The 22,701-nt window shown below is 52.8% G+C and overlaps 1 protein-coding gene across 1 annotated transcript in view; it reads left to right on the forward strand.

Moving 5' to 3' along the window:
• Nucleotides 1–22,418, forward strand: part of LOC100346950 (calpain-13) — a 76,204-nt gene extending 53,786 nt beyond the window's left edge. The window contains exons 10-23 of the mRNA XM_070069719.1: nucleotides 793–938; nucleotides 2,641–2,783; nucleotides 6,409–6,420; nucleotides 8,571–8,773; nucleotides 9,812–9,848; nucleotides 10,205–10,261; nucleotides 13,282–13,339; nucleotides 13,436–13,494; nucleotides 14,511–14,579; nucleotides 15,928–16,003; nucleotides 18,007–18,135; nucleotides 19,005–19,060; nucleotides 19,620–19,677; nucleotides 21,869–22,418. Coding sequence (XP_069925820.1) covers nucleotides 793–938; nucleotides 2,641–2,783; nucleotides 6,409–6,420; nucleotides 8,571–8,773; nucleotides 9,812–9,848; nucleotides 10,205–10,261; nucleotides 13,282–13,339; nucleotides 13,436–13,494; nucleotides 14,511–14,579; nucleotides 15,928–16,003; nucleotides 18,007–18,135; nucleotides 19,005–19,060; nucleotides 19,620–19,646 — 1,072 coding nt within the window. The 3' untranslated portion in view covers nucleotides 19,647–19,677; nucleotides 21,869–22,418. The remainder of the gene's footprint in view (nucleotides 1–792; nucleotides 939–2,640; nucleotides 2,784–6,408; nucleotides 6,421–8,570; nucleotides 8,774–9,811; nucleotides 9,849–10,204; nucleotides 10,262–13,281; nucleotides 13,340–13,435; nucleotides 13,495–14,510; nucleotides 14,580–15,927; nucleotides 16,004–18,006; nucleotides 18,136–19,004; nucleotides 19,061–19,619; nucleotides 19,678–21,868) is intronic.
• The last annotated feature ends 283 nt before the right edge of the window (nucleotides 22,419–22,701 follow it).

Below are 22,701 nucleotides of genomic sequence, written 5' to 3' on the forward strand. Positions count from 1 at the left end.
ACAATGGCCGGAGCTGCGTTAACCCAATGCCAGGAGCCAGGAGCTGCTTCTGGGTCTCCCACATGGATGCAGGGGTCCAAGGACTTGGGCCATCTTCCACTGTTTTCCCAGGCCATAACAGAGAACTGTATTGCAAATGGAGTAGCCAGAACTCAAACCAGTGCCCATATGGGATACCGGCACTGCAGGCAGAAGCTTAGCCTGCCATGCCACAGTGCTGGTCCCAAGTTGGACATTTCTTAGAGGACTTGTTTGGTTTATTTATTGTGAATATATGAAAAGGAGCCCAGATCTGAGTAATTAAGACTCAGAGGGACAAATGTGAGTTAGAAGGAAAGATATTCTCAGTATCCCTGGTGTAACCACAGAATGAGGTGGGGTTTTCAGTGTGGAATGAGCTTTATTCTGAGAAAGACCTCAACAGTGACTTTGGCAAGAGGCTCTAGAGAAAGGCAATGCTTGCAGCAGCATGTGAGGCCTGTAGCAAAGAGAACCTGGCAGTCGCCGTGGCCTGGAGAGGGCTGGGAATTGGCTCAAGGGGTTGAGGAGATGGTAGTGCAAAGAGATGTGCAGAATTGAGGGTTTGACCCTGCCCTTGTCCTGCCGGCCACTGAACAGAAGGGTTCTTGGAGGGGAGTGAGCCTGTGTCAGACTCAGGGCTTTAGGTAGGACAGAAGTAAGTCAATGGCTACTTCAGCTGGCACAGAAAAGGTACAGTAAAGGGGTGGAATCCACCCCTGGGACACACCAGTGGTCCTTTGCTGATCCTGGTGTGTATCTGTTTTTTTACAGGATGTCATGTCAAGATTTCCAGGAGAACTTCACCTGCTTATATGTATGCAGCCAATTTCCAATCACCCTGGACCAAGGAAATATGTCCCATGAAAGATGGTCTCAAATGATATTTAAGAATCAAGTGATTCTAGGAAACACTGCAGGTATTCCTGGTGTTGGTGGTCATTCTGCTAGCATGGAAGCTGTCAGCCCTGGCCTTGGCCTGGCTTCAGCTCTCTTTGGGCCTTGATTCTGAATAGACCATCACCCTGGAGCTGAAAGGAGGGGGATTTTACAGCCACTGCTTCTCCAAGGAAAGTGACTGCTGATGGGGAGTGGGTAGCAGAAGCTCCAGTGAGCATCCTCTGGCCCATCATGGTCTGCCTCTGTCCATATCACCTCTCCTGGGAGAGGAGCAGGCTCTCTACTTATCGGTGAATGTTCAGGCAGTGGACAGAGCTGAGGAAAGAACACAGGACAGAAGTGAGAATCTAGATTAAACCATTATCATTGCCATGTGTTAGCTTTGAGATCCTGGGGTACATTTGACCTCTGGGTCCTCAGCACCCCAGCTGTTAGCAGTGGAACTAGAAATCCCCATGAGCCCTCTTGAACCCACACGCACCACCCGCCCACCAGCGAGAGGATGTGTGAGTCCCTGTGCCCTGTTTTGGTTGGTGAGCTCACAGAGGTAGGTCCCTTTGAGTCTATCCCTCGGCTCCTCTGAGATGAATCTTATTGCTCTTGAGTCTGGGAGGGTCACATTCCCTCACTCTATATCCTGCTCGCTGTTTGTGACATTGATACGTGAAACAGCTCCCTGTAGAGACAAATATGAGTGTGCCTATCTACCCTTGATAAAAGAAGCTGTAAATATATTTGTGTGTGTGTGCGTGTGTATGTGCATGCCTGCATAGGTATGTGTGTTGGCACTGAGACACACGCATTCTCTTTAATGGCTGCCTTGTGACAATGGTTTGCTTGAATGATTCCATAGTCGGGGTGACCTTTTCCACCTCCAGCTGTAGTGCTCACTGTGCTGCTCACAACCTCATCACCAGGCGGTCATTCTTAGGTGGCTAAGTTACTAATTCACCTGCCTGAGCTGCACCTGTCTGCCTGTGAGACCCAAGTCCCCTTCCATGGATGTACTGCATGTCATCAAACTAACCAAAGTTACATATTGTGGCCATTTTTAGCAATAGCTGACAAGGGAGAGAAGAAAGGAAGCCTTGATCAAGTACCTGTTAGGTGCAGTTTAACGCCTCCCCTTACTCGAGGGGAGCAGGAAGCCCGTGGCCATGTCCTCGGCAGCTTCCCGTTCCCCTGTCAGAGCTTCCCAGGTTGAGACCTGGACCCTCTGATGTGTGTTCGCTCATCTCTGTCTTATCTTCATTCCTCCATGCATTTGAATCTAATGGTGTCCACAATGGTCCTCTCTCTTGCTCTGGCTGCCGTGAGCGTGCTTGGGCAGAAGAGAACCCTAGCCTAGCACCTGCCGTTTGATCTTCCTCTGTCTCTATTGGTGCTTGAGTGATTGATGCCATTTCAAGGCTCTGGTGGTTACCCCTAATGCCTTAACACCCAAGGGCTCTCTCATTCCCCTTATTATTAGAAAAATAGGCCTTGGCTTTACAGGTTGAGAAATGTTTTTGCCAAGCTGGGACTATACTCTACCACCCTGTATTTGAGGCTTAGAAAATAAACCTGTACCCCAACAAGTAACTGTAAAGACCAGACCCAGGCCTTAGGTCTCCAAATCCAGAGTTTATAATCCAACCCCACAGGAATCTTGAACTTGGTGATCGACCCAACTGGGAGCCCCAGGAGTGGAGCTGAGATCAGTAACATTTCTTTCCCATATAGGAGGACCTCAGAGGGACACTCGCTATCTGTTTTCTGTGCAAGAGGACATGGGAGGCAGCAATGTCGTCGTGTCCCTCACTGTCAGGCCACAAAGTTTGAAGGCAGAAGATGACCAGTTTCCTCTACACTTCCAGGTCTTCAAGGTAAGGCAGCCTGCCTGCCTCAGGGCTTTCACTGGGGACATTTCTCCCAGCTGGGGAGAGCCTCTACCAGGCTGGGAGATTTGAATGCATCACATCATGGAAATTAAGCTCACAGTGGCCATCATATTCATCTGGTCCAACTCTACATTTGCAAGATAACCTAGGAGCTGAGGGAGATTAGATGTCCCCGTGTTGATGATGGGACACACACCTTCCTGGGCCACTTGCATCACTTCCTGTTTTGCAGAAGCTAATACCTGTTGCTCAGAAAGGAGTCTGGTCCAAGCCCGGTTACTGCAGCACTGCAGATTCCTGGGCCCACCGAAGGCCTCGTGAAGCAGAATCTCCAAGGACAGAGCGTGAAAATCTGCACTCTCAAGAGTTCCCTGGGGCTGGTTATGCTCAGTAAAGTTTGAGAATCATTGACTTCTCTAATCATTGATTAGCGAATCCTGGACATAAATGAAAAGGGTGCATTTTTCTCTTATGTGTCGACCAAAATGCAGCCATAGCTGGGATGTGACCTGTGAGCAGCTGTTCGGCCATTTGCCCAAGTCCAGGTCTTTCTCTCTTTGTGGATCCCCAACCAACTTCTTAGCTGCAGAGGTGCTGTCTGCCCCTCAGCACGCCAGCACATACAGCGTGTGAGTAGAAGACACAGGAATCTGCTTTGTACAACATCATTTAAAAGGGGAAAAAGCTGCAAAAGGAAATTTGATGCCTCTGCTTCCTCCTTCTGCCCCAAACAATTCAGCACACCCAAAGGAAGGGGAATTGGTTCTCAAGTCATTCTCTGCACTAATGTGGGTCATTTAAAAGCTGCCACCACTAAATGCTAGGATTTCCTCTGCTCATGTTGAAGAAAGTAAGGCCCAGGGAGGAGATGACATAGAGTTCATAGCAGAGCTGGGGGTGGAGCCCAGATGTCCACCACGCCTTAGCCCCACTGTTGGAGATGCAGAAGCTAAAGTTCAGGGAGTGAGAATGAGCTAGCCAAAGTGCTACTCGGAGCTAATGGGGAGGTTTGATCCCAAGACCTGTGATCCCAGGTCCAGGGCTCTACGCTGGTCTCAGGCCCTTGCTTTTCTCTTGATGCCCAGGGCCCCAAGGGAAACCAAGATCCTGTCTCAGGAAAAGGGAGAGAGTGGCACTGGGTGGTAAGAATTCAGTGGAACTTGTTGGGGTTCAGCACAGTACCTTTAGGGTGTCCCAAACCTACTGAGGCTATCAAAGGACATCTCCCAAGAATGTTTTCTAGACTTTAAAAAAAAAAGATATTATTTGAGAGTCAAAGTTACACAGAGAGAAGGAGATTTGGGGAGGAGGAGGGAGAGAGAATAATCTCCCATCCACTGGTTCTCTGCCCAAATGGCCACAACAGCCAGAGCTGTCTTAAACTCAGGAGCCAGGAGATTCTTCCAGGTCTCCCATGCAGGTGCAGGTGCCCAAGAACTTGGCCATCCTCCACTTCCTTCCTAGGCACATTAGCAGGGAGCTGGATTGGAAGTAGGGCATCTAGGACTTGAACTGGCACCCATACAGGATGCTGGTGTGGTAGGCAGAGGCTTACCCTCTATGCCACAGTGCCAGGCCTGGACATTTTCATCACACTCTGGCACCAGAACACCCTTACACAGTGAGGGAACTGGAGAGAGGCAGGGTCCATCCTCCACTGCGGTAGCCAAAGAGGCCAGGAATTCCCTTTACCAGACTTTGGATGCCAAAGGTGTAGACTTGTGACCCAGATTGGTCCAGTTAGGTGCTCCCCCCATCGCCACCATGAACTACATGCCCCCAACCCACCCACACACACTCTGCCACTCGGAGTTTTCCTCTTGAAGAATTAAATGGAAGAGATGGGAACAGACTAGAATTCTGAGCCTCACAGCAGCAAAGTAGGGCAGTCCCTACGGTGGTGTCCATCCATGTAGCCAGCTCACCTGGCACCTGTCCACCTTCCAAGCTGTGCTGTTCAGATTCCCATGGACATGAGAAGCTACACTCTTCCAAGAAATGCTTTCTGGCCCATGCCAGCTGGGTTGTTTATGGTGTTCTCAGTCAAGAATCCCTCCTGATTCAGATGCCTGCTAAGAGGATCCTCATCCCCATGTCCCTCACCTCTCAGCTCTGTGCAGATAAACGTTTGGACCAAAAGCAAGGATTTGGGAAGGGCAGGGAAGACATTGAGGCACTTGGTCCTCCCACCCAGGATGGAATAAGCCAGGGCTCCAGGTAAACCCAGTAACAATAGGTCAGCTGAGTCTCCCATTTCTGACATGAGTCAGAAGCCCAGAGAGGGTCCCAGGACGGCTCTGATGCACAACCCCTGGGTCTGCTATTTACGTGATCATCTGTGAGTCCAGGTCTCTGAGCTGGACAACACAACATGTTTTGTTGGAAGACTTTACAGTTCAAGAGCCCTAGCCAGGAGGTAATCACACTCACTTTTAAGATGCTAGCAAGACCTCTTCTTGACTTTTCAGCAGATTTGCATTATTTCTCACTTGCCCAGCTTGCAACACCAGGATTTCAGATCTTGACTTAAATAACAAAGACAGCTCCAGAAACAGTTGGGTTGCAGCAGGCCCTGTACGTAGCAGCAGCCAAGCTCTCAGGAGTCCCTCGAGCTCTCAGGGTGTTTGTGGCACAGGGCAGATGCAGTGAAAAGAGCACTGTAGCCCTGGCATGAGCCTGTGGCTCCCTGCTTGCTATGGGGCCTCTGCTCTGCCTTACACCAACATGCTGAACATATGTGGTATAAGAACAGGGAGGGAGAAGACAGGAGGTGGAAAGGGACAGGGATGGACAAGCCATGTAATCCTCACCCCAAATCTCCTCCCCTATTCTGGGATTTCCAGACTCCTCTTTCGTCCCCCTTGGCCTCCAGAGAAGAATGTGCAAACCAAGTCAGTCCACATGGGTGGGCCCCAGGATCAACAGTGGAAAAGAACCAAATCCCAGTGTCATGGCAGTAGGACTGAGTGACAAAATTACATGGCTTGATGTGTGTTCCAGTGACAAAGTCACATGGCTTGTTGTGTGTCCCCAACTCCACTGAGCTTCACTTTCCATTTCCATATCCATAGACCTGGATCCTAGGGTCTGCTGGCAGGATTTTTGTGAATGGCATGTCCTATACAAGTGCTTCACAAAATGCAGAGTGGCTTGGAATCAGTGCTTCCTTTGACTACACAGAAAGACTGGCATTTGGCCATTTCCCCATAGACATGCATGCGTTCCTGGCTGCTGGGCATCCTAGAACAAATACCCATATCTTACATTAGTCTGATGGGAAGACGTTGCCTTCTCACTGGAGCTCCCAAAGTTGGGGAGTTTACACTGGGTCCAAGTTCTGTCTTGTCTGCAGGCCCCGTGAGTGCTGTCAGCGTTGTTAGGAGCGGTAGGCATGCCTCAGATACTTCCCCTCCTGGTCTCCTGCTTGCTGCTGCCTGCAGCTGAATCGGCTTCCTTTCTTACAACTCTGCACAGCGGGTCAGTAATCATCCTCATTCCATCCAGGAGTATCAGGGAACAGGCTGACACAGGAGGAGAAGAGATCCAGGGCCACTTGACTTTCTGTTTCGGTCCAGGTCCCTGAACCTGTCTTTCTTCCTCTCGTCCACAGGTGGACTCTCAGGTATGGCTCGCCGGCACCCTCCCTGGGCTTCCCATGCCTTGGCCGCTGTCCGTTGGTAAAGTGCTCTTCCTGTTCTGGCACCCAGGGCCTTCATGCAATCAGTGGCTGCGAATGCAGCCTTGCTTTGTCTCACATCAGATATTTAGGATCCCCAGACAGGTCAGCTCGGTGGGAAAACACTGAGCTGCCCTGGTCTGAAGGTTGGATCCCCTGAGCTGCTCCCTAGTTTAGCATTCAAGAGGGGCTGGACCCGTTTGCAAGCATTTGCCACTGGTAGAGGGGTGAGCTTGATGCATCCAATCCCATCTCACCAAAGACGAGAGCAGCACAAAGTGGGTGCCTCAGGAGCATCCTTTTCCCCCTGCATTAGTCAGCCCCACAAAGCCGCCACCCACAGAATGCGTGTGCTCCAAAGGCAGCCTCAGGGAATGTCCTCCAACTCCACTCACAAGCAAATCTCCCCCTCCGAAATGGGTGACCTGGCTCAGAGTCAGTGAAGAGCGACTTAGAACTATTAGGAAGGACCAGAAGGTCAGACAGATTCGGCAAAGTCCGTGCTCACAGCACTCAGCTCTGTCCATGGAGAGGAGCCGTGTGGTGCCCTCACTGCCAAGTGGGCAGGTGTGGTGGGGGCACATCTGCCTGGCTCCTGAAGACAGGTGTGGGGAGCAGGATGTGGCCATGGTCAGCTGAGCATGGCTGCGGCATTTCCAGCCCTTCCCGACAGAGGTCAGAGCAGGGAGTCTCAGTGCAGGAGACAGTCGGAAGTTCAGGCAGAGAGCTGATAACAAGGAGGCCTGCCTGGAGCTGTGTCCCAGCTGCAGGCAGGGCTTAGGATCCTGCTCTGGCCCTGGGTGCCCCAGCCCAAGAAGGGAAATATCTGGAAGGGCTTTGAGGGGAGCAGTCAGGTGTGAGGAGTGGTCAGCACCCCATTCCCAGCTCTGGAGGACAGTGTGGAGACTTGGACCAGGAAGGCACATGCCCATCCCTAGAACAACATAAACAGGTCTGTGCACAACTAGTCCTGTGTTAACTTGATGTGTGGGGGAGGGGTCCCCTGAGTCCTGGACCAAGGCCTCCCCTCTCTCCCCACACTCTATTTCTCACTGTCACTGGGGACCCTGGACAGGGCTGTGAGTGTCCAGTGGTGGGAGGATGGCAGTAAGCAGGACCATCTTCGCCTTTTGGATGGTGGGCTGTGCGCTGCCTCCCCGCACCCTCATGCACAATCAACACAGGGGCTCCAGGCATGGCTGACCCTCTGGGAAGGGCTCATGGGTGCCAACACTGCTTTTTTCAGGAGGGTCCAAGTGAGTCAGGTTCCTGAACCCACTGGGGACTGTAGGTTCCATCAGCAGGATGGCCTTGGAGGAGCTACTGAACCCCCTGCTGTGCACTTGGGGGACTGGCTCCTGGCTCACCTGGGAGACGGCCCTGTCCTTGCCGTGTACACAGCAGCTCTCTCCTTCCCCCTTCAAGCAGAGCTCGTAAATAATCATTTCATGCTGTGTAACCATTCTAGATGGATTCTTCAGGCTAGACTATAGTAGGGAAAATTTGTTTAGTAAGGGATTTTTATTATGTAATATGACTGTGACATCCGAAAATGGGAACTGCATTATATTTATTGTTTTATCTCTAAGAAAAATATTGAAATAAAAGGAAAGTCATCAGGGCCTATTATTTTCCAATGAGAAGGAATCTCAGGGCCCCACTGCAGGTGAACCAGAGGAAGTGAAAAGAATCCTACTGTGCCACGCTATCACAGGCTGGGGTGTTTTGTGACAGGTTCAGAAGAGAAGGGAAAGACCCAAGGGGAAAAGAAAGAACCTCGGTACTAGACAAGGCCACCAGTTTTCCTGGAAGTCATCTCTCTCTCTAAGCTGAGAAAGGAAACCCAGAAGCCAATGTGATCTCAGGCTCAGCAAGACGAAACTGTGTGTTCTACTTCTCTGCATTCATTGTCGAGGGGCCACCCAAACAGAGCAGCCTCAACTGTGCTGTGTGAGAGTTCAGACGAAGATGGCCTCCATTGTCAGTGTCTTTGGTGCTGTTCTGGTGAACAGAGAAGGATCTAGAAGGTGGAGGAGGGAGGGATCCTTTCCTGGTGGCTGGAGAGCATTTTCTCATGATGATCCCGTGTCTTCCAGTTCCGGGAGTTCCGGGAGAGATTGCCGCCCACCTTTTTTTCCCCATTCAGAAACGCTGCCCAGGGTGTAGACTGTGAAACCAAGTGTAACCTGACAAGGTTCCTCCATCTGAACCCTGGGACCTACGTCGTGGTCCCCTCCACATATCGAGAAGAAGCCGAGTTCCTGCTCCGAATCTTCCTGAAAGTGCCGAATGGTGACAGGTACAGGGCTTGCGGCATCCTGCATGTTTGCTTCTGCTTTGTTGTCTGAGGTTCATCATGCCGCGCTGCGCTGTGCCCTCTGTGTCGCGCTAGTGTGTGCTGTGTCCAAGGGGGACACGGTGAGGGCCTCGCTATTGAGAGCCTATTGAGAGACACTGTAAAGGGGGGTGACAAGGCCTAGGAACGAATGACCCCACCACCAGTAGGGGGCGCTGCTACTGGATGCAATACTTCCTGCAGAGGCAGCAGATTGGAGGGGACTGCTTCCAGCGAGAGGGGGAGAACACTGCTCCTTGGAGGAAACAGCACTTGAACTACTCCCCACAAGACAGTGAAAGTTAATGGCTTAAAGGGGAGGGCCACGCAGGTGTAAGAAAAAGCCCAAACAGGATGGAAGGGGGTGAGCATGGGGCTTTTTGAAGAGTTGAGTGGTGGCAGCCACGCGTATGGGACAGTGGTTTGTGGCACGTGTGTCAAGTTGTCTAGAGTTGGGGGTATATCAGGGAGACATATCAGGGAGACACTGAAAGGTGGGCTTTAAAGATGGATGACCCCAGTCATGAAGGGTCCTGAATGCAAAGTCATTGGGTCAAAAGTGGGATCGAGAAGAACTCGCTCTGCTGGGCACCTCGTCCCCTCTTGGGGCTGAGGAAGACACCACCACGGCCATGCTGGGCATTATAATAGCATGGGTGAGGCCTGCAGGCAGCACACTGCCAGTTGGTGGTGGAACGTAAGACACAGCTTCTCTGCCCTGGTGGCATTGGAGGTTACTGTGCCGAGTGTATCTGGTTGTGAAAGACACCATTCACCAGTGACTGGAAGACCAGACCACAGTCACTCCCAAGGCTGCACACAAGGCCACAGTGCTTGACTGCCTGTGAACTGCCATAGCGGTCCACGTCCCAGCCAGCAGTGCTGAAGACTCCACCCAAGTCCTTGGCACAGATATCCAGTGTTCTTGGCTGCTCTCCATAGGCAGGTGTCCTTTGAATAGTGAGCTGGCCATTTCCATCACATATTCCCCTGTTTTTCCAGGAAGTTCAGCAGTGATTTCAACCTCAAGGCACTGAAGGTAGGTGTGCAGCAAAGTTTGGCTAGTGAGTGTCACTGCCCACATCCCATCTCCAGGAGATTCTGTCTCCTTCATTGCCTTACCCGTGACCATGAAAACAGAGACACCATAATGGGCAAAAGAGGGCTTGAAGGGGAAGTTGCGAGACAGGAGAGGGGTTAGGGGAGGAGACCAGGCCCCCAGGGCCAGGCTGGACACAATAGCCTTCCTTCTACAACCTTCCATTGATTTTTCATGCCCCTAAGGGGTTCTCCACTTGTCTGACCTCTATCTCTGATCTAGGTAGAGTGGTTGTGTCCTTGTTGGTGGCCTCTTTCCCCACAAGCTTAATGTTGACCATTTTCCCTTTGGTCCAGGGAAGTCTACCGGAGGATGCCTCCCCAGAAGTTGTTTTCCACAGATACACTCAGCAGGTACAGTGTCTAGTGCTGAGGGCCTTTTGGAGGATTGGGGAGGGAGGGAGGGAGCTGAGGAAGGAAGACTTCTCCCAGGCCCTCATCAGAATTCAGGGAGGAAAAGCAAGGTGACAGATCATTCTATAAGCCCCTCTCTCTCCCTGGATTGGCTCCAGAACGTCTCTAACTGCCAAGCTCCGTAGAGAAGTGGCGTCCTCATTGGGATGGCATCCATATGGAACTTAGAGCTTGGGAAGGGAGGGGATAATTATAGGAGGTATATATGAAGTGTGTTGCCTTTTGAATCTTTAAACAAGCAGCTGGCGCTGTCCCTTGAAATCCTTCCTTCTCCCACTTGGCCACCTCTACACCAACCTGGCATCGCTCTTCCTCGGTGCTGGCCAGCTGCAGAGAGCACCAATGGCATGCTTCCTGCCAAGCCACCTATGTGCACACGGGATTTGCCTAATGGTTTAATAAACTGTTATAAAGAACTCCCTGACTTGTCAGGTTAAAAGCAGCTGCCAAGGGCTCTGCATGATGGGCCTTTACCGTCGTTAATCATGTTGGCATGGGAAGTGGAAAGCGATACAGATGACCACGTGCACCTGATACCTTGGTGCAGCCAGAGGCCAAGGACAAGAATGCATTTTCATTCCCAGTGCTAAATGGGTAGTGGTAACCTGGAGGCAGCCTGGCCCCAGCAAGGAGGCAAAAGGAGAAATGAAAAGTGTGACCAGACATAGAAGGGGCCAGTGCAAAGTACAATAACTTTGGATCCCTGGGTTCCAGACCAATTTTGAAAGATGGAGTCCAGGCATGGACTCAGGCACTTTGATGCAAAGCAAGGCAAGACAGGATGACTGTCTCCAGCCCATGAGCTTTGGAAGGCAGAGATGACATCATATGCATTCCTTGTCCCCAACTCTGAACGCTGTCCTTGGCCAGAAGAGGTGCTCAATCACTTCTGTGGAATTGAATTAAGACAGATTGGCTCCCCCAGAGCAGGTGCCCAAGCCAAGGTTAGCTTCCCAGAGACGGTCAGCAGGGCCTCATTAGAATGCCTGAGTCCTTGTTTCCTTCAGGGCAGGTGGGAAATTCTCACACGTGGCCCGTGCACCTGCACCTCTAAAATAAGCTACCGTTTGTCATGTGATGACATGGTACAGATTCCCTAATCACAGCTCTCCTACCCAGTAGCCAAACACCTCCTCACAGATGGTGACTGGGAGCCCCTGTGGGGCCTTTGTAGGAATGAGAAGATGCAGGTGCAGCACTGTGCCAAGGGACACAGCTGGAAGTAGATGCCAGCCCTCCTTTTCAGCCCATGGTGGGGACGGTCTTGAACTGGTCCTACTTGGCTTCATTCTGCATAACCTGTAGGCTATCCTCAGAGGCTGTGTCCTCCACAGCAAGTTTAAAGCAAAAACATTCATCCATGCATTCACAATCCCCTAATCTCTTATATGAGTTTAACTTATGAACTAATACTACAGTGTGTTCTTGCCACTCCTCCTACTTCTTCCATTAGCCAGAGTGTGGTGTAACACTCCAATCAGGTTCTGCCTGTGGGCAAGGAAGCACACACTGGGAATCTTGGAAGGCTAGGTCCTTTCTTCTACCCATCATTTAATTGCCAAGCACTAAGGACACTGAGAGTACTATGCTAAGTACTTGTTAAAAGATTTACTTATTTATTTGACAGGGGGAGAAGAGAGAAGAGGTGGGGGGAGAGAGGAAGAGAATGACTTCCATTTGCTGGTTAACGCCCCAGATGGCTACAGTGAAACCTGGGTCTCCCCATGGGTGTCAGGGGCCTAAACATCTGCTGCTGCTTTCCCAGGCACATGAGCAGGGAGCTGGATCAGAAAAGGAGCAGCTAGGATGACTACTGGCACTTCAACATGGGATGCCAACCTTGCATGCTGCAGCTTAACCTCCTGTGCCACAACGTTAAGCTTTGGGAATACCCATGCACTGGCCCTTGGGTGTCATACATTTTGGTGGTACAGGCAAACATGCAGTTCTTTGGGAATTATTCAAGCAGCTATCATCTCCATTCTCTATCTCCATTTCAACTCATCACCCCTCATTTCCTCCAATACTGTGGTTGGTTACTACGTGTAGGGTCCGGGTCAGAGTGATCCTGAGGGATCTGGCTTAGAGCTGAAGGCCCCCCAAAGGAAAGATGATGGGGCTGCTTTGTGTCCAGTTGGAAGTGGCGAGGGCAACCCTAAGAGTGGGAAGGGACAGTGCGTCTGTCGCCTTTGAGGTGCTGGCTCTCATGAAAACTCCCAGGAGGCACCTTACCCTCCCTCACCCACTCTACAAGACCACCAATGCCAGCTCCCTAGGCAAAGGCTTCCCCAGGTGACAATGTCACATCCTTCTCTCAGCTCTTGCCAGCAGGTGAGAAAGGGCCACAGGAGCACATAGCACAACCTTGCCTCTAGAACATCATTGAAGACGCTGCCCATCGAGCTGTTCACGGCCCCCAGCAAAAATTCGAGTGCAGCTAACTCCTGCAGAGCTCAGGCCAGGAGAGGTTTCTCTCTCCCGCAGCCTCAGTTGCTTCCTGAGTTTAATCCAAGGAAAACCATGCCAGCTCCCTCTTTGCTTCAGCTGCTGGGAAGACCAGTAATGTGCTCAGGTGCAGCCGCCTCCCACAGCCTAGATGTTTGGTATTTTTCACTCCGTGCCCACTGAGGTACACACCGTAGTCGTATGTTCTCAGTGTGTTTCTGGAGGCAGAGGGGAAGCACACAACAGCCCTTATCCAGAGGGGCTCCCAGCACCTGGGACAGCGAGGAGGAAGCACCCACTGCTTGCAGTCCAGGGGTGAATGGAGAGAGAAAAGCAAGGTGCCAAATGTTGGGGGTGGCCAGCACCACAGGTGTTCAGGGGAAGGCTTTGAAACAAGCCTGCTGGGCCCGAGGTGGGTGGGAAGCGAGTGTTTAGAGAGTGCTCTACTGTCAGGCAGGTGTGCCTGCTGGATCCCAGGTGTGCTGATGCCCATGGTCCACTCTTGATTGCACCAGGGGCTGGATGTGGACGCTACCAGGCTGCAGAGCCTTCTCAACCAGGAGCTCCTGTCAGGTATGGTCATCCCAAGGACCTTCTGCTCCCAGCCTGACCCCACCGTCCCCCTGCCCCCTCAGACCAGCATTTCCAGCCTTCCTGTTCTCTCTCCAGGACCTGCGGGGGACACATTCTCCTTGGATGAGTGCCGCAGCATTGTGGCTCTGATGGATGTATCCTTTGCCATTCAGAGCCTATGCATTCTGAGAGCTTCCCCAGGGGCCCAATTAGGGCTCATCCAGGAGCTGGGGTTTTGTGGATTCTCTGCTAGCTCCTTAACCCTCTGGACCAACCACAGCCCCTGCACCCATTTATGCTAATACACGGCATTGGCAGGTGCAGGAAGTGGCTACAAGTGGCAGGACCAAGCACCAAGGTCCAGGCTACTGACTCTGGTCCCAAGCTGTGCTCTCCAATGAGCTGTTCTGCCCCTGCCCTCCCCGTCTCCCACAGGCAAGAGAGACGGGCTCTGCACATGGCTCTCCCCACACCCTGCTGGCCTGTGTGCTGTCTCCTGGGAGAGACAGATCACCCAGCTAGCACACTGTTAACAAGGCTTGATTGGCAACACAAGGGTGGCCACTGTAGAACAAGAGGCTTCTAGATATAATGATAAATCAGGCCCTGTCTCCGCTGGTTGTGGTGGGAGTGCTCAGAGACACACAGCAGTCTCCTGGCCTGGGCAGCCAAAAACCTGGGGCCGGACCCAAGCAAAGCAAATGGGTCTTTGCCAGCCTCCCTTCCTGTTTCTCAGAGCTCTTCATCGATTGTCGTTGAACCCATCTTACGGGGTGGCCAGGGCTGGCTTTACCCTGGAGAGTTCCCTGCACACACCTCTCACTGTGGCTTCCAGAGTGACAACCCCCATGCTCCCTGGCCGGGGACCCCACCCCGACTGGTGAAGGCCATCTCCTGGGCTCCTGTCTTCCCCAGATGCCAGCGACGTTGGCCTCCCTTTCTCAAGGCTTCCTTTTCCCTCCAGCTGTTAATCTTTCTCTAGAAAACCTGTCTAACCCGTTTGCTCCCAGAATCAGAGGGAGCTCACTGGCATGGGGCCATGCCCTGGTGATGCCACACGCAGGGGGTTATTGCTGATAGATGGAATGCTTGGGCTTCAGCCTCCTTGGCAGTACCAGAGGCCCCTCTGCTCTTTGCATGCTGGACCGGTTAACCCTTAACTCCCCATCAGCTGAAAGTGAACGGGCGACTCGACCAAGAGGAGTTTGCGAGACTGTGGCGGCGCCTTGTCCACTACCAGGTGCGAGCAGGTTCTCCATGACTGACAGTCCTGTTCCTTCCAGTTCAGCAAACGTTTGCTGGGGTCACAGACCTGCACTGGGATTAAGTGGTGCAAACAGAGGGACTCTCACCCCTGCCCTCGCAGACAGCTCCCATTTTGTTTGAGGAAGTATGCTGGCAGCAGGAGAGGGCGCAGGCACTGCCCGATGAATTGGCAGGATGATGGGGGAGAGCCAGGTCACTGGGGACTCTATCTGGGCCTGCCGGTCAGCTGTGCCTTCCTCATGTATCCCATGATCCTCTATGGCATCCCCATCCCATTCCCTCCCAGCCCCGCTGCTAGAGGGCCCATGCTTCTCGGGATGAGGTCCAAGTTCACTGAAGTAGCATCTGCCACCCTCTGGCTTGGGCCTCACTTCTGGGCCCAGGCAAAGCCCCATTTAACCTGATCTACCCTGCCCTTCAGCTGGCGTCTGCAAGAGGGCCCGTGCTGCCCTTGCCCTCTGCCCGCCCTTCCCTGCTCTCCCCCGACTATGAACCTGGCAGGTCCCACCCTCCCCCACCGCCAGAGTCCAGCCTCAAAACACACACACACACACACACACACACACACACCTGTCCAGTTAGTGTCACCATCCCTCGCTCCCCCCACAATCAGGCTAAGCCACAGGTGTCATCTTACTGTGCTGTGCAAACAAAGAATTCATCTCATGATAAAAGCACTGCCTGTTCATCACAGAAAGCAGAAGACAAATGGATGGGCAAAAATACCTGTAAAACAGAAAATATAATCTTACCAGACAGAAAGAAAATGTTAGCATCTAGGAATTTTTCCCTGTAAATTGTATACCCATGCAAGTGTATAATCCTTGCGATAAGGCCCAAAGTAGGCATTGTCATTTGCCCTGTGCTTCTGATTAGGAAACTGGGGTCTCGAAAGGGCTGCAGTGTGCCCAAGGCTGCACAGCTGTGGGCAGTGGAGCTGGGGTTTCCATCAGCGCAGTTTTGTTATAAAGTCTGCTGTTTATCGTGACACCGTGTGAACTTTTCAGAGAGCCCACACCTCCCTCGAAGTTAGCAAATTGCCCTTGGTGTCAGGGGCCATGTCAGAGTTGGAGAGGGGGAGTGGACTGGGGAGCAGCTGGGGAGCCGAGGAGCTGCAGTCTCGGGCATGGCCAGGTGTAGCCACTCCTGCCTTCCCCAGCCAGCTGCTCTGCTGCCCCGCCTGCCTCTGAGCTGGCTCCACCCCAGTCTTGGTGAGCAGCCTCCCCCACCCCTAGGGGGGATGGAGACATTTCTGGGAACTGCCCCAGTGCTGGACACCTCTGGGTGCTCACATGAGCTTCTTGCTTCATTTTCCGTTTCAGTGCGTTTTCCAGAAACTCCAGCAGAGCTCTGGATTTCTCCTGAGCTCAGACCTGTGGAAGGCCATAGAGAATACAGGTAAGGTGGGGCCCTTTCAGCTGAGAGACAGGGGACATGGGGGTGGCGTGTGTGATGTGCACGCTGGTAGCTGCTGTAGGCAAGGCGGGCGTAGTCATACTGGGAAGTCAGGAGAGAGGTGATCCTGCCACTCTCCCACTCCCCTGTTCATTCGGCCTCAGTGGACCTCTGTGACTTCGGTATCACCCCTCCTGCCCCCACCTGAGTCCTCATGAGCCAGTCACTTTCCCAAGTGACCTTTCTCCCAGTACAGCTCTGACCGTGAGAAAAGAGCCCTGGGTGATTGATACCCTACCAGGAATGAACGGAGCTGGCCTTGCAGAAGGTCGCATCTCAGGACCTGGGCCATGGGGGTTAAATACCCAGAAGCAGGTTCATGATCTGTCTTCCCTCTCTTCACTGAGGGCTTAGGCTGAATTACAGCACAAGGCGTCTGTCTGCTTCAAGGAGGGGAAGCTTCCAGGCCTGGGATGATGACAATAAAGCCAGAGGGTGCACAGGTGCTTCATAGTTCACCAAGAACTCCTCATCACGTCATCCGCCTGATTGTCAGAAACCTGGGCAGGGCAGGGACCACCACCTGTAAAACCATGGCCCCCAGGTTAGCACTGGGAGGCAGTCTCCATAATTCTCTCTCTGGTGACACCTGGCCAGGACGTGGGCTAGGAGGACAGGGCAGCTGGTGTCCACGTAAGCACCGACCCGCCCTCCAATCTGTCATAACCGGGGAGACTGTGCTCGAAGCTGAGCGTGCTGCAGTATCCCCTGCAGGGCTTGTTAAAACACACGTGGCTGAGCCTCGCGCAGCGTTTCTGAGGCACAAGCCTGGAGGGACTGAGCAGCTGCTTTCCCAACAAGCTCCCCGGTGATGCTCCTGCCTCTGTCCTGGGAACCATACGTTGAGAACCGCTGAAGAGTCAGAGCAAAGTCTGTAGCAGAGACCTCGCTAATGGCTCCAGAATAATAAAAAGCAGAAAAAGAGAAGTTCAAGTTCAGCTGAAAAGGCTTCAGGGCCAGGCAGGTCATGGTCACGTAAGAGGGGTGACCTCTGAAGGTGGCCAGTGGGAGAGTGTGCGTGCTCTGCATACAAGTTCAAGTCTTTCTCACTTTGCTGGCAAGACCAGTCCTGCCTCCAGCAGGCTCAGCCCCTGGTGGGTAGTGTGACTTCCAGGGTCACCTGAGCTGCAGGCCCCACCACTGGCCAGTCTTCTGGAAGTGCGAGGTAGCCAGGCCAGAGTGAGCCAGGTGCTGATCTCCTGCCCACCAGAGGGAGCATCGTCTGAGCCTTGGCTCCACTCCGAGGCCCATCCCTTCTCTGGCAGAGCAGCGCAGGACTGAATCTCCCTCCTCCCCGGCCCTCTTCCACCTCCCCTCACCCCTCCGCCAGCAGCTTCCCTCATACAGACCTGGAGACTGCCATGGTTGGGTGTACGGGGAGGCCGGGCAGAGGCAGGGCTGGAAGCGAGCCCCACCGCCCTGACAACTTGCACACAGCATGGGAATGATCTGAGTGCTCTGAGGGCTGCTTTGTCCCCAGAAGAGGGGTTGGTTCGAGGGCGGGTCGGTGCTTACATGGGCACCAGCTGCCCTGTCTTCCTAGCCCACGTCCCGGCCAGGTGTCACTGGAGGGAGAATTATGGAGACTGTCTCCCAGTGCTAACCTGGGGGCCATGGTGGTTTCAGACAATCAGGCGGGATGACGTGATGAGGAGTTCTTGGTGAACTACGAAGCACCTGTGCACCCTCTGGCTTTATTGTCATCATCCCAGGCCTGGAAGCTTCGCCTCCTTGAAGCAGACATGCCGTGTGCTTTAATTTAGCCCTAAGCCCTAAGTCTGGTCTCTGGCCGACTCCAGAACTGTGTCCATGGGGCCTGGCAGCCACCGGGGGAGAAGAGACACCAAGCTGGAGAGGGGAGAGAGGCTGCTGGGTACCCAAACCTCACGAGGCAGAGGGCCACCCCCAAGGCTCCCCCAACTCACCAGCTCACCCTGGGGCCCCAGACTTCCTCACAGGGGTCTCCATCAGTGGGGAGCTGCTGCATCTCATGACTCTGCGGTACAGTGACAGCTCTGGCAGCATCAGCTTCCCCAGCCTGGTCTGCTTTCTGATGCGCCTGGAAACCATGGCAAGTAAGTGTCCCTGACACCCTGGGTGACCAAAGAATACAGCAGAGGGCCAGGGGGCACCCCGTCCCAGCCCTGGACAGGGCCTCAGGAGGGGCTGGGCTTGGTCCAGTGTCAGCAGTGACTTTCCCAGCCTGGCGACTGTCCCCGTGGGCCCCCGGCACCTTCCCCTTGCCGGGGCCTCTCTTTCCTCTCTCAGAGGTCGGTGTGGCTCCCTGTGTGCCCTTGGCGGGTTGTGTTGCTAGCCGCACCTGCTCTCTCCTTGGGCAGGGAAAGCTCTGGCCTCTGCTGAGGAACCTCCCACACAAGTGACCATGTCGGGGTGTGAGGTCTTTCCGCAGGCTCAGCGCCCACCCCCACAGTGGAGGCAGAGGGTTGACATCTTCGAGCAGCCTGAGCTCCTGTGTTAAATGAAAGCTGCTGTGAAGCCCAGGCCATGGTGCAGCTCAACATGGAGCTGTTGGCACTGAGCGGGAGGGGGAGGGGGCTCAAAGTGCTTGCAAGTCCTTTTTCTTCTGATCCCTCCCAGCTGGGAGGCGCCTCTGCAAACCTAAGCTGTGGGTGGGCACTTGGGCCCCAGCCTTGCTCTCAGCGAGTCCTCAGTGGACAAGGGAGCTCCCCACGCTGCACTCGGGCCAGCATACACGGAGCTGAAGGTGTGGTCACGCAGCAGCAAGGGCCAGAGCAGCCCTGGGGGGAGGAGAAGAGTCCCAGCTACCCCACGTGCAGAGGGAACAGGAGGGAGGAGAGGGCGGGAGCCAGTGGTGCTCTGCAGAGCAGGGCTGCTGCACGTAAGGTCACATGGCCACAGTCTCCACCTGAGCCCTGCCCGACTCCCTCCTCGTTCAGCTGACGCCTCTCCTGCTTTGTCCTAGAGACTTTCCGTAACCTCTCCAAGGATAGAAAAGGACTGTACCTGACAGAAATGGAGGTGAGCTGTCTCCCCAGCCCCAGGGATGGACCGCAGCCCCCCGGGGCCACCTCTGCGGATCAGACTCCTGGGGTAGTTTTCTCCCTGAGGATAAGGGATCATCCATCAGCAGCAGCCAGGCTGCTGGCCCCCGGCCTCCAATTACTGTCTTTATATATTGCCAGCTGCCAGGCTGCTGGAGGATCTTGGCAGAGAGATTTTATTTTTTTTCCAATAGCTTAATAAAGCAGAGGATTATGTGGGAGTCATAAATCCAAGGGGAAACTCAGGAACAGCCACGGAGCACACTGTACATTAAACTGACTCCCATTGAATTGTAGAACCTCCCAACTGGCCAGCTGGTCGACCTCCAATGTACCTATCAGTACCTGGCTTCTCAGAGAGGAGCAGAAGATGTATGTGACAGGGGTGCTGAGACCTCCTGCTTGGGTTGAAATTAGCTAGAAAGGGGTGAGGAGACTGGACTGAGGTCTCCCAAGGGAGGAGGGTGGCATTCCCTACTCTGGGCTAGGCTAACGAGATGAAGGACTTGGTTGTAACGACAATGCTTATTTCCCAGTGGCTGAACCTGGTCATGTACAATTGAGGCGAGGAGGAGAGAAGACCGCGTGGTCCAGGTAAGACATGGTAGTGTTGGAATCCTCTCCTCCTCCTAGGGACCATGGCCCTTCTCCTCCCTCACTGGGAAGGCTGAAACCTTATCTGTGTGAGCCAGTGCTCAGCTGCTCAGGACTCTTGAATTTCAAGGCCAGTGCTGCAGATGTCTGTGTCGTAAAGACCAGGGGGCATTCATGGAAGGAAGCAGCCTGAAAGTAATGAGTGGGGGTTTAGAAGTCTTACCTGAAGCTCCAAAGACAAAGGGGCATCACTTATGCCAGGCCAGGCAGGAGAGGCAGTGCAGGTAGAACGGTGTGCAGCAGTAGAGACAGATCATGTGGAGGGGAGTGCCAGGTCTGGTCCCACCTCCACCACTGCCTCACCGTACAGTGGACCAACCACATCCATCTGTAGGCGTCTGTGTTCATACCTCTGGTATGAGTGTACTGAAGAATTAGCACGCTCTCTCATTTTCTCCACGTTGGTTTGTGTGGGATACACCCTACAATTACGTAGTCCACACTGCTCCCCTGCAGTAGTAGAAGCCCCAACAGACTCTTCTAGGCTCCTCTGTGACTGGGGAGCCCAGTAGTGCATGCTCTCCCCTGTTGGACATCTCCAGATGTTGAAGGTTCCTTGTGGGACAACACCTGCTTCCAGAGAACACTCTACCCATGCCTCTAGCTCCACCCTCAGGACCACCGTAGAATCACAGACCAGATGTGCCAGGCCTTCAGATACTGAGGATGTCTGCTGCCTCCCCGAAAGCCTTCCTTCCCCAGTTGTCCCTGTTGGTTCTCACTTGGGACCTGCTGGTGACCTTACATCTGCAACAGTGTCTCTGTGATGTGTACCCTCTCCACACAGCAGTCCTGCGATCTATAACCTCTGAAACGTGAATGTATTTCTAAACATTTACTGCCCCTCCCAAGCATGTATTTTTTTTTTTTAAGATTCATTAACCTATTTGTTAGAGTGACAGAGGGTGGGGGACAGAGATGGAAAGAGATCGTCCATCTGTGGTTTCACTCCCCCAATGCCCACAGCAGCCAAGGCTGAGCTGGCACACCTTTCCATCTTCCACGCGGATGGCAGGGACCCAAGCACATGGACTGTGACCCACTGCTTTTCCAGGCACTTTTTCAGGGAGCTGGATTTGGAAGCAGAGCCACCAGGACTCACACCAGCACTCCCGAAGTGATACATGGGCGTCGCAAGCTGTGCCGCTGTGCTGGTCCCCCAGTCATGTGCTTGGAATCTGGAGACAGACACCGTCTCCATGAGGAGATAATATTTTAGTGTAAACACTTCCTGATAGATTCGTGGTGCTTCCTGTTAGTAAACATCACAGAGATCATGGTTAATTCAAGTCCATTCTATTTTCTTAGATTCCTCTTTTAGTCCTTCTTTGCAACAGGATATTTAACCACCTCTAAGTTTTTGTGCCTATTAAAATCTGCATGATTTGTAGAATCAAGAATGACTCCTCAATTATATCTTTAAGCTAAGTTGGCACACAGGTCCCGAAAGTGTGAACTTTTGCAATGGCTGGACTCTCTCTCATCAGCTTTTTCTCTATATGGGAGGCCAGTTCCCTGTTGATGAATTTTTCCACCTTTTCTGTTTTGAAGGCTGCATAAGGAGGAAGTAGAAGATACATGCTATGGGTGTTTTGGTCCCCTCCCAGTGCTGCCCCCGGTGCCCTCCTTAATCACCAGGCTCTGGCTCTATCCTATTAAAGCACAGGCTTTCCTTCTGGGCTCATGGTCGCTCAGCAGAATTGGAAGCAGGGGGGTGAGGAACTTCCACCTCCCCATCCGCAAGCTCACCTTCCCCTATAACCAGGCCCCCTTGCCTGTGGTGTCAGAGAGCAGGTCCCCCTCCTCACCTTCACCTATAACCAGGCCCCCTTGCCTGTGGTGTCAGAGAGCAGGCCCCCCTCCTCAGCTTCATCTATAACCAGGCCCCCTTGCCCTGTGGTGTCAGAGAGCAGGTCCCCCCTTCCTCTCCCCCTCTCTCTCCCTCTCCCCCCTCCCCCCCTCCTTCCCCCTCCTTCTTTCCCCTCCCTCCCCCTTCCTCCTCCCCCCCCCCCTCCTCACATTTGCACTGGTTATCAGTCTGAGTTTCCTATACCACCTCATAGCCCTGAAATCAATTCTGGCAGACAGGGTGTAAATTTAAAACTCCAAATGCAATCGTTGCATTTCACAGGTTAAAACCCTTCAATGTCTCCCCTTTGCTATGTATGAAAAATCTGGAGTCTTCCGTGTGGACCGCAAGATTGAGCAGCATCTCCCACCTGCCTGCCCGTTGGCCTGCACCTGCGCCCCTCCGCCGCGCTCCCCTCCCACCACAGGAGTGTGTCTTTATTTCCATCTGTTTTCCATGCTTTGCCCAGCCTCGGGTCCTTGACCCCACTCTGCTCTGCTTCACTGAATCATACCATGTAAACATTAATATACTCTTCTTGTCCCACATTAAAAACTATGATGATTGATTTTTAAAAAAGATATTATTGCATAACCCCAAATCACAAGTAGTTACTCCTTTGTTCTACTAGAAGTTTTATGGTTTAGCTCTTCTCCCTAGGTCTGTGATTTATTTTGAGGTGACTTTTGTTCATGGTATAAGGCAGGGGTCTGACATCATGGATTTGCATTCAGATAATCAGCTGTTCCAGCACCACTTGTTAAAAAAAATTATTTTCCCCCATTGTATTGCCTTGGCATTTGTTTAAAAAAATAAATGTGTCCTAATGTAAGGATTTTGTCTGTCCTTATTCTGGTACACATGCGTTGTTTCCTCTGGTTTTCTAGTAGCTTTCAGATTCCTTTATTTTTCCAGTTTATTTTGGCTTTCTGGGTTCTAAGCATTCACATACATGTATCATTTTTTAGGATCAACTTGTCACTTACTGCAAAAAACTGTGTTGGCGGGGCTAAGATTTTGATAGACATCACATTAAATTTATAAAGTAACCTGGGAAACATTGATGGCTTCACACCGTGATAGTCCTTTGATCCATGAACATGGGATGTTTCTCC

Source organism: Oryctolagus cuniculus, chromosome 2, assembly GCF_964237555.1.
Source record: "Oryctolagus cuniculus chromosome 2, mOryCun1.1, whole genome shotgun sequence".
In the NCBI taxonomy this organism is placed as follows: Eukaryota; Metazoa; Chordata; class Mammalia; order Lagomorpha; family Leporidae; genus Oryctolagus; species Oryctolagus cuniculus.